Here is a 16,520-nt window from a genome sequence, read left to right as displayed (position 1 = left end):
GTTTTTTGTCTTATTTCGTTTAATGTATAAATAATCACAAAATTTAAGATTTTCCTAAATTATTATTTACATTTTTTTATAGTTACACGTAATATTACATTATTTCATGTATTTTGTTCATTATTTTGTTTTAGCGCATGCGCAACTTGTTTTATCGTTTTTTTTTCGAATTAAACTCAAATAATCATTATTTCAGGGCTGCCAAAAACAAAAATACCATTAATTTTTCATACATTTTTATGCATTGATTTTTTTATTTTAATGTTTTGTTTAAAAAAAACTTGTTTTTTTTTTTTTTTTGTAATATTTTTTAATGTACTTTTTTTGTTGGCTAGTTTTTTGAAAAATTAAAAATCAAAAAAAAAAAAAAACATTTATGCATTGACGCTTCTTCATTCGCTAAAATTTTTTATATTTAACTTTCACTATTAACTTTGAAATGGTTGGTCGATCCATTGGTCGTACAGCTATGTTTTATTACCACATCGCCACCGCAACATCATCATCATCATCGTAATCATCCATCACCAACATACCAACAAAACAACAACAGGTCAATCATTATGATACACGAAAAAAAAAAATTAAAAATATTTTAAAACAAAGAACAACACACAAATTAAAGAAATAGGCATTTAATATGCAAGGTGGTAAATCCCTTTGTATCTGAACATAAAAATATTACTTAAGGGAAAAAGTATTTTCTAAAAATTTATCAAATTTTGTTTTCTAAAATTTAAAAATTATGAAAAATTTTTAAGAAATTAAAAAATTCTCCTTTTAAATTATACCAAATTCTACATAAAATGTAAAAAAAATTAAAAATTTATCGAAAATTTTCTTAAAATAGAAAAGATTTACAAAATACTTTTTAATAGAAATGTCATCGAAAATTAAGTTAAAAAGAAAATTTATCAAAACTTTTTTTTAAAAATTATTAGAATTGAAATATATATAATAGTTGATCGAAAATTTTCTATAAAATCTCTTTTAGTAATAAAATTTATCAAAAAATATTCAAATTTTTATATAAAACGGAAATTTTATCGAAAATTTAGAAAGAAATTTCTATCGAAAACTTTCCATAAAAAGAAAATTTTATCGAAACTTTTCTAAAAAAAAGAAATTTTATCGAAAACTTTCCATAAAAAGAAAATTTTATCGAAACTTTTCTAAAAAAAAAAAATTTTATCGAAAACTTTCCATAAAAAGAAAATTTTATCGAAACTTTTCTAAAAAAAGAAATTTTATCGAAAACTTTCCATAGAAAGAAAATTTTATTTTCTATAAAAAGGAAAATTTGATTGAAAATTTTCTATAAAAACGAACATTTTTTCGAAAATTGTCTGCAAAATGAAAATTTCATCGAAATTTTTCCATAAATTGAAAAGTTCATCGAAAATTTTCATAAAAAAAAAATTTCATCGAAAATTTTCCATGGAAATAAAATTTAATCGAAAATTTTCCATAGAAATAAAATTTTATCGAAAACTTTCCATAAAAAGAAAATTTAATCGAAACTTTTGTAAAAAAAAAGGAAAATTTTCCTTAAAAAAGGAAATTTTATCGAAAATTTTCTATAAAAAGTAAATTTTACCGAAAATTTTATATAAAAAGTAAATTTTATCGAAAATTTTCTATAAAAAGTAAATTTTATCGAAAATTTTCTATAAAAAGTAAATTTTATCGAAAATTTTCTATAAAAAGTAAATTTTATCGAAAATTTTCTATAAAAAGTAAATTTTATCGAAAATTTTCTATAAAAAGTAAATTTTTTCGAAAATTTTCTATAAAAAGTAAATTTTATCGAAAATTTTCTATAAAAAGTAAATTTTATCGAAAATTTTCTATAAAAAGTAAATTTTATCGAATATTTTCTATAAAAAGTAAATTTTATCGAATATTTTCTATAAAAAGTAAATTTTATCGAAAATTTTCTATAAAAAGTAAATTTTATCGAAAATTTTCTATAAAAAGTAAATTTTATCGAAAATTTTCTATAAAAGAAAATTTTATGGAAAATTTTCTATAAAAAGAAAATTTTATCGAAAATTTTATCGAAAATTTTCTATAAAAAGAAAATTTTATCGAAAATTTTCTATAAAAAGAAAATTTTATCGAAAATTTTCTATAAAAAGAAAATTTTCTTTAAAAAGAAAATTTTATCGAAAATTTCCTATAAAAAGAAAATTTAAAGGGAAATTTTATCGAAAATTTTCTATACAAAGGAAAATTTAAAGGGAAATTTTATCGAAAATTTTCTATACAAAGGAAAATTTATCGTAAATTTTCTTTAAAAAGAAAATTTTATCGAAAATTTTCTATAAAAAGCTAAATTTTATCGAAAATTTTCTATAAAAAGCTAAATTTTCTACAAAAAAGAAAATTTTATCGAAAATTGTCTATAAAAAGGAAAATTTTATCAAAATTTTTTTATAAAAATAAAATTTTATCAAAAATTTTTTATAAAAATAAAATGTTATCGAAATTTTTCTATAAAAAGAAAATTTTATCGAAAATTTTTCTATAAAAAGAAAATTTTATCGAAAATTTTTCTATAAAAAGAAAATTTTATCGAAAATTTTCTATAAAAAGGAAAATTTTTTCTAAAAAGAAAATTTTCTATAAAAAGAAAATTTTATCGAAAATTTTCTATAAAAAGAAAATTTTATCGAAAATTTTCTATAAAAAGAAAATTTTATCGAAATTTTTCTATAAAAAAAACTTTTTCTATTAAAAGGAAAATTTAATGGAAAATTTTCTATTAAAAGGAAAATTTTATCGAAAATTATTATAAAAATTTTTCTAAAAAGAGAATTTTCGATAAATAGTCTATTTAAAGAGAAATACAACTAAAATTTTTCTTTAAATACAAAATTAAACAAAATTTATCGAAAATACTCTTAAATAAAAAATTTACAATTTTATGTTGTAAAAAATTAAACAAAATTTATCGAAAATTCTCTTTAAATAGAAAAATTTTCAAAAATTCTTTTTTAATTGAAAATTTCTTAAAAGTTCTCTTGAAATTAAATATTTATTGAAAATTTTCTCTACGGAAATGAAAATTGTATCAAAAACTCTCTTTAAATAAAAAAATTATCAAAAATTCTCTTGAAATTAAATATTTATCGATTTTTTTTTTATATATAGAAAAATTTTCTTCAAATGAAACATTTATCGAAAATCTTCTCTTGGATAGTTATTAAAATTTTTCTTTAAAATAAAAATTTAATAGAAAATTTATTGAAAATTCAAAATTAATTGAAAAATTATCGAAGTTCCTCACATTACTGAAATTTTTACTTGCAAAGAGTGCAAAAATAAAACTGCAACATTTCCTCTTTCAAACTCTATAACACTTCCTTTTAAGTGATACAGAGTTTTATTAATATCGATCCTAACCTTTTCGAAATTATAGATTTATTTTGTTTATCTAACAAATTTCCGGCTGGTGATGACAAACATGCGAGATTTCTCGTTTGTCAAACGGTTTACAATACTGCCAGTAATGTGAATGCTATCTTTAGCGAGCGAAAGAATAACTCACAACATTAATAAGTTCATCGCAATGTTTACATTTGATATTATTAAAATCAGCTGTTCTAATAAACTGTAATCTTTTGTATTCAACACCTTCATTTGCATACTTTTACTTTCAATGTATTATTGCAAAAGAAATCACTTTTTTCCCCTAACAATCATAAACTAATTAGCCATTTTATTTCTTTGCCTTGATATTCGTAAACAAAAATTTTGTTAAAAGTCTTTTTCTATATATCATTAAAAATTAGCATTTAGTTTATTATTATTGTCTGCTGGTTTGTTATTTACATACGAAATTTTCTTTCAAACAAATAGTCACACACTCTCAGAAACATTTTGATTCTCTCTATCTCCTTCACTCTCACTCTCAAGTCTTGTTTACTACATTTTAAGGCTGTTAATAAATAGTAGTATTTAGTTGTTAGCAAACAAACAGTAGTTGTTGGTTTTTTTCTAATTTGTTTCTCACTTTTTTAGACAACAAACATTTATTATGCATTAATTAATGTTGGTTTTAAAGTTTATTTTATTTTTTGGTTTAAAAAATGTTAATTTAAATGTTTTGTTTAGGTTTCACACACAAATAAACCAAAATGAGCTTTTAAAAAGATTAAAAAAAAATTAATAAATGGTAGTAGTTTATGTCTCTTTTAAGTTGTAAATTATTTTTTCATTATTACATCAAATATCCAACTACAAATTAAGTTTAGGTTTTTTTTTGCTGTTATATTTTGTCTTAATTGTTTCTTTTTTTCGTCGTTTACTTTAAAACCCTGTTTACCACGGAAACTGTGGCAATAATTTCCTTGTCTACATATTTAAATTTATTATATAGTTTGTGGTGTCTTTAAAAATGATGGCAGTTGTGTGTTCCCCTTATAAATATTTCATAATCACATCATAATTTACGTTTCTTGCAATTTGTTTGTAAGTTTTTAGGATGGGAACGTACCTTATTTAAGCAAATTTGAGATTAAGTTCAAGTTTACACTTAATTTTTATGCATTTTATATGGGAATCTAAATATTTTGAAGTATTCCTTTAAAAAATGTAAGTCTAAATTTGCTTATGTGTAGAAGGTAACAAGAACTTGCTTAGACGTTTCTCAGAGAAAATGTGTGTTCATTCACAATGAAATGTTAACATTGTGACTTTTCATAGAAAATATTAAAACTAAGACAAATTTGTGGTATATTTTCTCTAAATTGATAATTTTTCGAAAATTTACTTTATATGGAGACTTTATAGAAAATTTTATTTAAATCCTTATTAAAAATTGAAAAAATTTTCTTTAATCAGAAATTTTATCGAAAATTATCTTTTATAAGAAAATTTATCGAAAATTTTCCTTAAAAAGAAAATTTATCGAAAATTCTCTTTAAAAAGAAATTTTATCGAAAATTCTCTTTAAAAACAAAACTTTTAGAATTTCCTCTTTAAATAGAAATTTTTATCGAAAATTCTCCTTAAAATGAAAGTTTTTCAAAAATTCTCTTTTAAAAGAAAATTTGTCGAAAATTCTCTCTAAAGAAATTTTTCCAAAATTCTCTTTAAAAAGAAATTTTTTCGAAAATTCTCTTTAAAAAAAATTTTAACGAAAATTCTATTTTAAAGAAAATTTATTGAAAATTCTCTTTAAAAAGAAAATTTATCGAAAATGCTCTTAAAAAATAAAATTTATCGAAAATTCTCTATTAGAAGAAATTTTATCGAAAATTTCCTTTAAAAAGAAAATTTATCGAAAATTCTATTTAAAAGAAAATTGATCAATTTATCGAAAATATTCTTTAAATGGAAATTGTATCGAAAATTCTCTTTAAAATGAAAATTCATCAAAAATTCTCTTTAAATAAAAAATTTTATTAAAATAAATTTTATCAAAAATTCTCTTAAAAAAGAACATTTTTTGAAAATTCTCTTTAAGAAGAAAATTAAGTTCAAGAAAATTTTCTTTAAATAACAAAATTTACGAAAATTTCTCTTTAGATCTTAAAACTTATTAAAACTTCTCTTAAAAAAATTTATCGAATATTTTTTTTTAAATATTCTGGTCTATGCTGAAAATTTTTCCATTTTAGTCACTATCACTTTATGTTGTGATACAAATTTGTGATATCACTAGTGAGGGACAAACAATATCATTGATATTATAATGGCATCACTGGCAAACAACTGACATAAAGCAATGATGCCAACCAACTATTTTCATATATAACAAGTAAGAGTGTTATATTCGGCTGTGCCGAATCTTGTATACCCACCATCAAATCATTGCCAAAAAGGAATGCTTCCTTATAAATAAACTTTGATATTTAAGAATCCATGCTTTTATTATCCAAACAATTTTCTCATTTATTACATCTATGTATAAAGAAATTTTTGTCGAATTTTGTCGCTATACTTGCATTTTTAAGGTAGTAAAAAGCGTTTAAGTTATTTTCTGAGAGGGACCTTATTTAGGGGGGGGGGGGGGACGTTTGGTCAATTATGGACCGATCCTCGTCAAATTTTCTAGAACGAGAGTTAAAGCCATTTTCAGATGGAGACGGGTTAATGTCAATTATGGACCGATCCTTATAAAATTTTACAATAATATTAAAGTTCCTATAAAATATGTTCGTGTCGAATTTCATCGCTATAGATGCTTCTTTTAGACAGTAATGAGCCTTAAATCCATTTTCTGAAGGGGACCTTATATGGGGGATAGGGTCAATTATGGACCGATCCTTATAAAATTTTATAAAGATATTAAGGTTCCTATAAAATATATTTGTGTCGAATTTCAACGCTATAACTGCTTCTTTTAGTCAGTTATGAGCGTTAATGTCACTTTCTGAGGGGGGCTTTATATGGTGGATAGGGTCAATTGTGGACCGTTCCTTATAAAATTTTACAATGATATTAAGGTTCCTATAAAATATGTTTATGCCGAATTTCATCGCTATAGATGCTTATTTTAAACAGTTATGAGCGTTAATGGCATTTTCTGAAGGGGACCTTATATGGGGGGTAGGGTCAATCATGGACCGATCCTTATAAAATTTTACAAAGATATTGAGGTTCCTAAAAAATATGTCTGTGTCGAATTTCATCGCTATAGCTGCTTCTTTTAGTCAGTTATGAGCGTTAATGTCATTTTCTGAGGGGGACCTTATATGGGGGATAGGGTAATTTATGGACCGATCCTTATAAAATTTTACAATAATTTTAAGAATACTATAAAAATAGTTTATGTCGAATTTCTTCGCTATTGCTGCTTCTTTTAGATAGTTATGAGCGTTAATGTCATTTTCTGAGGGGGACCTTATATGGGGGATAGGGTCAATTATGGACCGATCCTTATAAAATTTTACAGTGATATTAAGATTCCTATAAGATATGTTCTTGTGTCGAATTTCATTGCTATAGCTGCTTCGTTTAGTCAGTTATGAGCGTTAATATCATTTTCAGAGGGGGACCTTATATGGGGGATAGGGTCAATTATGGACCGATCCTTAAAAAATTTTACAATGATATTAAGGTTCCTGTAAAATATGTTCATGTCGAATTTCATCGCTATAGATGTTTCTTTTAGTCAGTTATGAGCGTTAAAGTCGTTTTCTGAAGGGGACCTTATATGGGGGCTAGGAGAAATCGTGGACCGATATTGCTCATTTTCAATACCAAACAAACTGCATTAATATAAAATATTTGTGCAAAATTTCAGCTCGCTAGCTGCTTCCGTTTGGCCTCTATCGTGTTTTCAACAGACGGACAGACAGACGGACCGACGGACAGACGGACGGACATGGCTAGATCGTCTTAGAATTTAATAAGGATCCAGAATATATATACTTTTATGGGTCTTAGATGAATATTTCGATGTGTTACAAACGGAATGACAAAAACAATATACCCCCCATCTTTTTTGATGGTGGGTATAAAAACTAGAACTGCTGCATTAAGAAATTATTACTACTGCATTTAACCTATTTCTTCATTAAAATTTAAGTGTGAAATTTTAAAGCATTTTTTATGTTTTTTGTGAGAATTCTTATTTTTCATTTTATAGATTTCTAAATGAATTCTTAGAAAGCAAAATTAGTCTAAATGTATTTACAAGCATAAAATGTTTAAAACAAATTTAGTTCATGTTTAATTGTCCTCAATCATAACTTTATTGTTATTTTTTTGTACATACATATTTATTTTTTATTATTTATATATAAAATATATAGAAAAAAATTGTTTAAATGTAAACGAACCAAAAAAACTAGAGCAGCACCACACACTTTCAATGTTTGATGTTGTTTTAGTTTGTTGTGTTTTTTTTTACAACACCTAGTTTAGAAATACCAACAACAGCAGCAAAAACAATAGTCAAATGTATGTCGTTTTAGTTTTCCATTTTATATTGTCTTGCCTTTTTTTTATGTGTATGAACAAAAATTCAAGTCAAGTGACTTGAATTTCATACAAATTGATTTTATTTCATATTTTTTTCTACACTCGTCGCCTTCATACCACGTTAACTCGATTTTTATGTTTTAACATTATTTTCAAGTTACCAACATTGTTAATTTGACAATGTATATTTGTAATTGTTGTTGTTTGTCTTAGAAAATCTTCTGCTTCTTTGTTTTGTTTTTGTGATGGGTGTCACACTACTTGTGACATATTTTTGTAAGAAATAGAAGCAGAATTACCACAATATTACACCACAATATACAGTTAGTTGTTCACACTCTCCCTCTTTCTCGCTCGAGCATAATTGTAAACAATAACAATACAATTTACACGAATTGTAGTTAGTTTTTGTTTGGAAATTTATTTTTTTTAAGTTAATTTTTGTTTAATTTCATTGTTAGTTTATACCAACCATAATAATGAAGATCTTAAGACACCCAAAAGCAAGTACCTTTTGTTGTTGTGTTAAAACCAAAAATCGTTCAAGTTTAAAAGTTTATTAACCTTAAAGTAGTTCAAAGTGAATTAAATAAAATTTCAAACAAAAAAACTGAAATAAAAAGAAAATAATGTTTTTTAAATCATTCAGACCGAAAAGAAGAAAATTAAATAAAAATGTTGTTTTTAATTAATCTTGCGAAAGCTTATTTTAGTTACTTAATTTGCAATTTGTTTAAATTTAAAATTTGTTTATATCGTCGAGGTTTAGATAGATATATATATAGATAGATAGATAGATAGATAGATAGATAGATAGATAGATAGATAGATAGATAGATAGATAGATAGATAGATAGATAGATAGATAGATAGATAGATAGATAGATAGATAGATAGATAGATAGATAGATAGATAGATAGATAGATAGATAGATAGATAGATAGATAGATAGATAGATAGATAGATAGATAGATAGATAGATAGATAGATAGATAGATAGATAGATAGATATATAGAAGGACAGATAGATATTTAAACTTTAATTCATGGTTTAAATACCGTCACCGAAGTAGATAAAAACTGGGCAAACAAATTTATATATAAGTAATTTATATATTTTAGTTCCTACCTTAAAACATATAACAATATGATATCTTAAACATAACACTGCTAAAGATGACTTAAAAACAATCAAATATGTTTTGTAACAAAAATCATGGTGACAACAATCAAAATTACCTGTGATGGTGTATTCATACAAACCAATTCATTTTTGACCTCCGCAACGGCACCAACATCATCGACATCGACTACAACAACAATCGATACAATACATCCACAAGATACAACGTCGTCGTCAGCAACAGATTCTACTTCAACTAACACCTCGACATCGTCTTCACCGGCCAATACGTTTAATAGTGATAAAGATAAATCTTTAACCACAATTTTAGATTATGATAAATTCCAGCAATTAAATTCACAATCTTCTCCACGCCTTAGTAGCAGCAGTCAGAAATCTTCCACGAGTAGTAACTACAATAATCGCGCCAAAAGACCTCGTACGCCTAAAGGTGATAATCGTAGAAGATATTATTTTGGCAATAATAAAATCTATTGGTGTAAACAATCCTCAAGTGATAGACAATCGATACCGGGTTGTTCTTATAAAAGTGATTTGGGTTTCTCGCGTAACTCATCCTCCTCTGTCAATCATTGCACTAGTTTAAAACGTAGTGCCAGTTCTGTAACACACAAAGAATTACAGCAACATAAAAGTCACAGCTATACGGGACGCCACAAACATAAACCTTTAACGGCCACCAGTAGTCTAAACTCGGTACCAAATAATCAACAACAAAAATCTCAAACAAATTATCTTAATACATTTTATAATCTCAATAAATGTAATTCAGCGGCTTTAAAACCTACCACGCCCAAAACAATATCGGGAGCTACATCCATATTTCTGGTTAACGGTTTCAGTGTCAATTCCTCGGCCTATAACAATAACAAATGTTATGCCTCCTCCGATACTCGTCTATTGAGTTTTTTACGATCGGCTCGTAAATTATATCGCAATAGTGTACGTGTAAATAACAATAATATAAATCAACAGCAGCAGCAACAAAATATTTATAATATAAACAGTAATAATAATAATAAAAATAATAATGGCAACATTACCTTGTCATCGTCAGCTGATAATACCAAAGTTTCGTATGTTAATAGCAATTCTACGAATAATTTAAATTTGCATAAAACCAAAAATAAAAATGAAACAAAGTTGAATAATAATAGTAATAGTAGTTCATCTATAGCTGATAAAATAAAACAAACTTATATATTTGGTGTGAAAAGTTTTTCAACAAATAATAATAGCAATAATAATAATAATTATTTTAATAATAAAAATAAATGTAATCATGAGAAAAATATTGAAAATAATAGCAACAACAGTGCAACATTAAGTGAGGAGTGGTTTGGTTAGTATTATTTAATTTTTATCAAAAAAATTATCGCATTTAATCGTAATTATTAAAAAAAATATTTACTATAATTTTATTACAATATTCCAATATTTTTTTCTTTAAAATCTCACGCTTTATGCGTAAGAAATGAGGAAAATCCACTAGCATCATGTTAAACAAATTTTCCATAAATTTTGCAAATAAATTTATTAAATATTTTTGCATTATATTAAACCTTAAAACATAAAACTAATACAAATTTATATTGGTTTTCATTAAAACAAACAGCAAAAAAAAAAAAAGAAAGTGTTTATGGTGTGCAAACATTTTACTATCACTATTAAAATCACTCATCCAAATTTTTCAAATGTTTATTTATTACAAACTATTTATAAACACTTTTTTACTCTTCTTTTAATAATTGTTTTTCTTAGTGCATTTTGCAGATGTAATAAAAACATTAGTTATACGTTTTTTTTTAATTAAAAAATCTTTAAAAAAAAGTTTAATGGAAAATTAATACATGAGAAAATAGTAAATAATTATTAAGTTTAGTTTATGCAGTTTTAAATTAAACTAGAGTTTAAACTTGTGGAGATTAATTTAAAAATTAAACTTTAGAATTTTATAAATTGCCTATGAATTCATTTTAAACTCTTTTGGTTGGTTTATCATTATTGTTTATAATTTTTGTTTTGTATTTACAAAACGTGTAATTTGTTTAAATATGTAATCATTTATATTTTATAGAAAACTTTTATATAATATTTTATATATTATATAATTGGAAATGTAAAAAGTAAAAGATTTTGTTTTGACTTATTTTTTATCAATAATAAGTATATTTTTTAAATTTTTTTTACTTTGAAAGATATTAGTTAATCTTTCTTTACCCAGAAAGTCAATAAAAAATCGTTTAAAGTTAAATTTTTCAGTAAACAATTTACTACTATCATTTTAAAGTGAGTGTCAACAAACTGTCAATTAGTATGTACATATGTAGAGCTGCCAGATTTGAAAACAATCAATGAGTGTTAACCCCCTGCTTAAACATTCCCACACTAAATTAACTTTTTGACACACTAAACTATCACACGATTTTAAGAACTTAGAAGTTTATCTTTTAAAAGTCTTCCACAAATGATAAATTTTAATTATTGTGTACGAATTAATTTCTCATAATATATTAAATACAATGGCAAAAAATCCCCTATATAAAATGGCATGTAGCATGAAAACTAAATTAAAAAGGTAATTTTTCAAATGAATAAATAAATATGGTATGATAATGAAGCTGGCAAGGCAGCCTCTATACTAGGCTATAGAGTAGTAGTGCATAAACATAAAAGACAATAATAATAAGGAAGCAAATGTCAAAAAATGGTTCACACGTACCGGTTTTATTGTCTATAAAAAGTAAATCATTTTACGTTTTTTTTTTTCTGCAAATACGAGGGTGGTATTTATAATTTCCTATAACTTAACATATTGTATGTTAAATTTTCTTAGAAAAAGGGAGTTTTTCTTAAGACATTAACTTCCGTTTATTATGGCGAATATTTCAACTGCAGTTTTTTCCTATATATCACATATTTATGTTAATTTTTAATTTATTTATTTTTCTTTTGGAAATGTATTTCAAAAAATTAATTTGTTAGCAAATTTGTTTGCTAGAGTTTAGCACCTTTTACTAATGTTTAAACTAAAGTATGTATTTTAAAATAAAATATTTTAAGTTTCTCTCGTTTTTTTTTTTTTTTTTTTGTATTTACTTTAACAAAAAATTCCATTAAATACTTGTGCAACTTGTATTTATTTGCAACATATAGTTAAATATTTTATTTAACTATGTTTTTCACTTCCAAATTGTAGTTTATTGTATAAATATTAATAGTATTTTACAGTCGATAAACATTACTTATTTATTTATGTGCTAATCGAATAGTTTAGCGTTTTCTGACTGGTTTAAATAATAAAATTTTGGTTAACTTACATTTGTTTATGTGCACAAAATATTTACTATGTATTTTAAATATTTATTTTTTAAGTTGATTATTTATTGCAAAAAATTAACAGTGTTTTTTAAATATATAAAATACGTATATTTAAAGGTTAATATTTAAATTTGACACTGAAATCGGTATTACGCATTTTTATAGCTATCACATGATTTCAGTCAACAGTCTATAGTCCAGACTGTAGTGCAAACATTATTGAAGACTATAGTCCAGACTATAGTGCAGATTAAAGTCTAGACTATAGTCTAGACTATAGTTCAGACTATAGAGCAGATTATAGTCCAGACTATAGTGCAGACAATAGTCCAGACTATAGTTCAGATTATACATTTATGCTTTTCGACAGAAGTTTAACTTAAATTTGCCATAGAGAATTTTCAGTTATGACTTTCTTGCTGCAAATGAACAATATTATATTACATTTTATATAATTGTATTAAATTTATTTTAAATTCTATAAATAACTTAGTTATATGGCACATATCCAACGTCTTAAATTTCAATTATAAAAAAAATTGCAAACAATGTCTGTGCAACAATTGACGGACTGACTTGACTCCAAAATGATTCATATTTCAACAGTTAAAAACAACAAAACTAAAATTTGTAATATTATAAACAAAGGGCAGCATTTTATTATTATATTTATTTGCTCCGTATTCTGTGGACTTGAAAGAAGTTGAAATTTAAAACAAAAAAACTTTACGCTTGATGCATTTGTATAGGAGGAGGGATGGATGGATGTGGTATGACTTCATCAGATATGATTCAACCAAACTGTTCGTACAAGTACTAAATAATAATAATAATAATGTACACTCACTCACTTGTTTTGTTTAGAATAAATGGCGGCAGATTATTTTCTATAAATAATCATTTTTAAAAAGAAATCTTAAATATTTTAGAAGAAATCAAAACGTTGACAGTTTTCTGAATGAAAAGATTAAAAAAAAGATTTAAACTTAATTAAATTTCAACAAGTCAAACTATTTCACATTCAATTTTTGTCCTTGTTTTTGCACTACAATTGTCATTATTGATTAACTTCATCATTGTCAGTGTAATAATTATATGAAAATATGGCAACAGTAGAATAGAGTTTGACAGTCCCAAATAAATTTTAATTAAAAACAAATCAGCTGTTTATTCGCCTTGAATGAATTAAAACTTTATTTAGGCACTCTGCATAGAGTCATGAAAAGTTTATCTTAAAATTTTATGAATTTAAAAATACTATAAACTCTGTTCTACTTTTATTTATTTAATTTTATTTAAAAATTAATTTTGCACTTTATAACCCATACACATTTGAACTAGTCATACTTTTCCAGTTTATTTTAATTACGTAATTTATTTGAAGTAAAGAAAGAAAAAAGCAAATTTCAAATCATGCAAAAATTTTAAGTACAAATAAAATAAACATTATTTAAATAAATAAAAAATGCAGCAGTCAAAGACTCATCTTTAAAAACGTGCTTGAATTTCGAAAAAAATAAAAAAAACCAACGCAAATAAGAATTGCCCCCATATAGAATTAAAAAACACTCGATATATCCAAATACTCATTGAGAATTCTCAACAAAACTCATCATTAATACAAATAAAACAAAAATAAATAAAAATAACAGAAAACAGTAGCAAATAAAATGCAAATTAAAAAGTTCAACAACAATAAATGACAAGTTGAAACGTTGAATTTTGTAAAAACAAAACGCAAAAATCACACAATATTGTTTTGATGTATTCTACTCTATTCAATTCAATCATGAATCATATTTTTTATAACCCGCGGAGCTTTACTGTCACTCTACTCGTAAATAAAATTTTTGTTGAAACGCAATAACAATAAAAATTAGAATAGAATATTTTATGTGTAACTTTGATAGTTAGATGTTAGATAAAATTTAACATGATCATCATTTGTATATTAGATGAATATTTAACAATAGCTTCCATTGTATTTTAACTGTAAAGAATAGACTTTTAAATGATAATTTCAAATTAAAATAAAAAGTGAATGTGTTTTTTAAGGAAATGAACGCAAAACCTATGTAAATGGAGTGCAAGTTTGACGTTTGGAAAAAGACATTGTTGACATCACTGATATATGCATATCATTGTCAAATGTTTTAAATTACGTTAGTCGGCATATTCAGATAGATAGATAGATAGATAGATAGATAGATAGATAGATAGATAGATAGATAGATAGATAGATAGATAGATAGATAGATAGATAGATAGATAGATAGATAGATAGATAGATAGATAGATAGATAGATAGATAGATAGATTTAATAAATGTAAAAATGTCGTTTTTTATATTTTAATGGACACCATTTCGACACCATTTTATACATACATGTGTCGACTTTATTGTTGTTATAAATATTTACTTCCAAATTTTAAAACAATAATTAATTCTTTCAAGAATTTTATACTATTTATTAAAAAAAATACTATAAACTACAAAAACTTTTTAGAATTTAATTTAAAATTGAAATTCCCATGTTACTTCTCTCATTACTCTAATGAATGATCTTCTATTAGAGCTATAAAACCTAAAACTCCCCATTGTACACTTTACAATAGACAACAACATACAATAACAACACTTTTGTTTTGATTTTTTAATTTCAAAACAATACTTTACTTGTTAGGTAAAAACCGCTCAAACGGAAATTAAAAATACATACATACACATTAGTACAAATATTTAAGTATTTAATCTCGCATATAAAAAAAAACACAACAACAGTCCAACTCAATGTCTGTCTATAAACATTTTCAAGTGTTGCCACATACTTGTTAAGTAATAAACACTTATTTTATTTTTAAAGGGAAGGTAAAGCAACAACAGGTGTGTGTTAAATGATAATATGTTAATTAAAATTATATTTGGCATAATTTATCTTAAGAGAGTGTAATAAAAATATCATAAATTGTTGAAAATATTGAAAAGAGTTTATTATTAAATTACAAAATGTGTATGATTATCAATTCTGTAACATTTTATGCCAAATATCCTAAAGTTTAATGCATGCAGGTGACATCTTAATAGAAATTCTTGTAATTGTGGAAACTCTGTTTTTTGTTTTTGTTGTTATTTAAGCCCATATACAAATATGTTCCTTTGTTATGACCGGAATTAAATTTAGATTTTTTATTATTTCCTGTAGAATGGAAAAAAGTACATTTATAGCACAACAATAACTAAAATAAAGCAAAATTCACAATAATAGTAAAAAGTTCAAGCTTGAGAACAAAAATACAAATTGCTTAATGAAAAAAATCCAATTAAAATAAAGAAAACCGCAAGCGGGAAAGTTTAATTTAGGAATATTTTAAAAATTTAGTTGTCATTATATCTATTTGTTAAAAATTTAGAACAACTTGTTTTGTAAGCCTGAAATAAAGAAATTATTTAGTCGACCCTACTGTCCTATAATCCGTATTGTGTTAAATTTAACGCTTATAGTCGATTCTGTAGTGTACTTTATATTCGACTATTTGGATGACATTGCATTCTACTCAAAAGTCAACATTCTAAAAACAATCAGTCGCCTCAATAATGAAGTACCTTCTCCACTTTGTAGTTGACTCTACAGTCAAATCGGTGTTTACCGCTCTTGCCAATTCTCCAGTCGAATATGTAGGTTATAATCTACTCTTTAGGAGACTATACATTTGATTTGGCAGCTAGCTACGCAGTCCAGCCCAATCTCTATTCTATAGTCGACTATTTGGTCGAAATTCTAGCCCACTCTGTATTTAAACAGTGAATCTAACTCCATAGTCGGCTCTATGGTCAGTTCTATATTTCTATAGCCGTTTGTATATTAACTCTATAGTCGACACAATAGTCAAGTCTCCATTCGAGTTTCTAGACTATAGTCGAAGTCAACTCTATTGTCGATTTTTTAAGTCTATAGTTGACTCTATAATTGAATCTATAAGTAATTATTTTACCTTTTGCTCCACTGTGCAATATTTCATTCATATTATACACATATTACAAATAAGGTATGCAAAATTTATGAAATTAAATAAAATTAACATTGAACTTGAAAAATTATTATTTATAAGTAAAAACAATCT

General features: G+C 24.6%; 2 protein-coding genes across 3 annotated transcripts in view; one reads left to right on the top strand and one right to left on the bottom strand.

Moving 5' to 3' along the window:
• Positions 1-16,520, top strand: part of LOC119610008 (tyrosine-protein kinase CSK) — a 46,197-nt gene that overhangs the window by 23,241 nt on the left and 6,436 nt on the right. The window contains exon 2 of one of the 2 annotated variants that reach the window (XM_037965069.1): positions 9,056-10,419. The exons of the other annotated variant lie outside the window; for it this stretch is intronic. Coding sequence (XP_037820997.1) covers positions 9,150-10,419 — 1,270 coding nt within the window. The 5' untranslated portion in view covers positions 9,056-9,149. The remainder of the gene's footprint in view (positions 1-9,055; positions 10,420-16,520) is intronic. 2 annotated transcript variants of the gene reach the window in all.
• Positions 15,515-16,520, bottom strand: part of LOC119610009 (U6 snRNA phosphodiesterase) — a 15,614-nt gene continuing 14,608 nt past the window's right edge. Inside the window, exon 5 of the mRNA XM_037965072.1 lies at positions 15,515-15,595. Within this exon, the coding sequence (XP_037821000.1) occupies positions 15,530-15,595 (66 nt within the window). The 3' untranslated portion in view covers positions 15,515-15,529. The remainder of the gene's footprint in view (positions 15,596-16,520) is intronic.

Source organism: Lucilia sericata, unplaced genomic scaffold (assembly GCF_015586225.1).
Source record: "Lucilia sericata isolate MDLA Ls3-8-SP2 unplaced genomic scaffold, ASM1558622v1 Contig001104F_arrow, whole genome shotgun sequence".
NCBI lineage: Eukaryota > Metazoa > Arthropoda > Insecta > Diptera > Calliphoridae > Lucilia > Lucilia sericata.
This window is presented reverse-complemented; position numbering and strand designations above follow the sequence as displayed.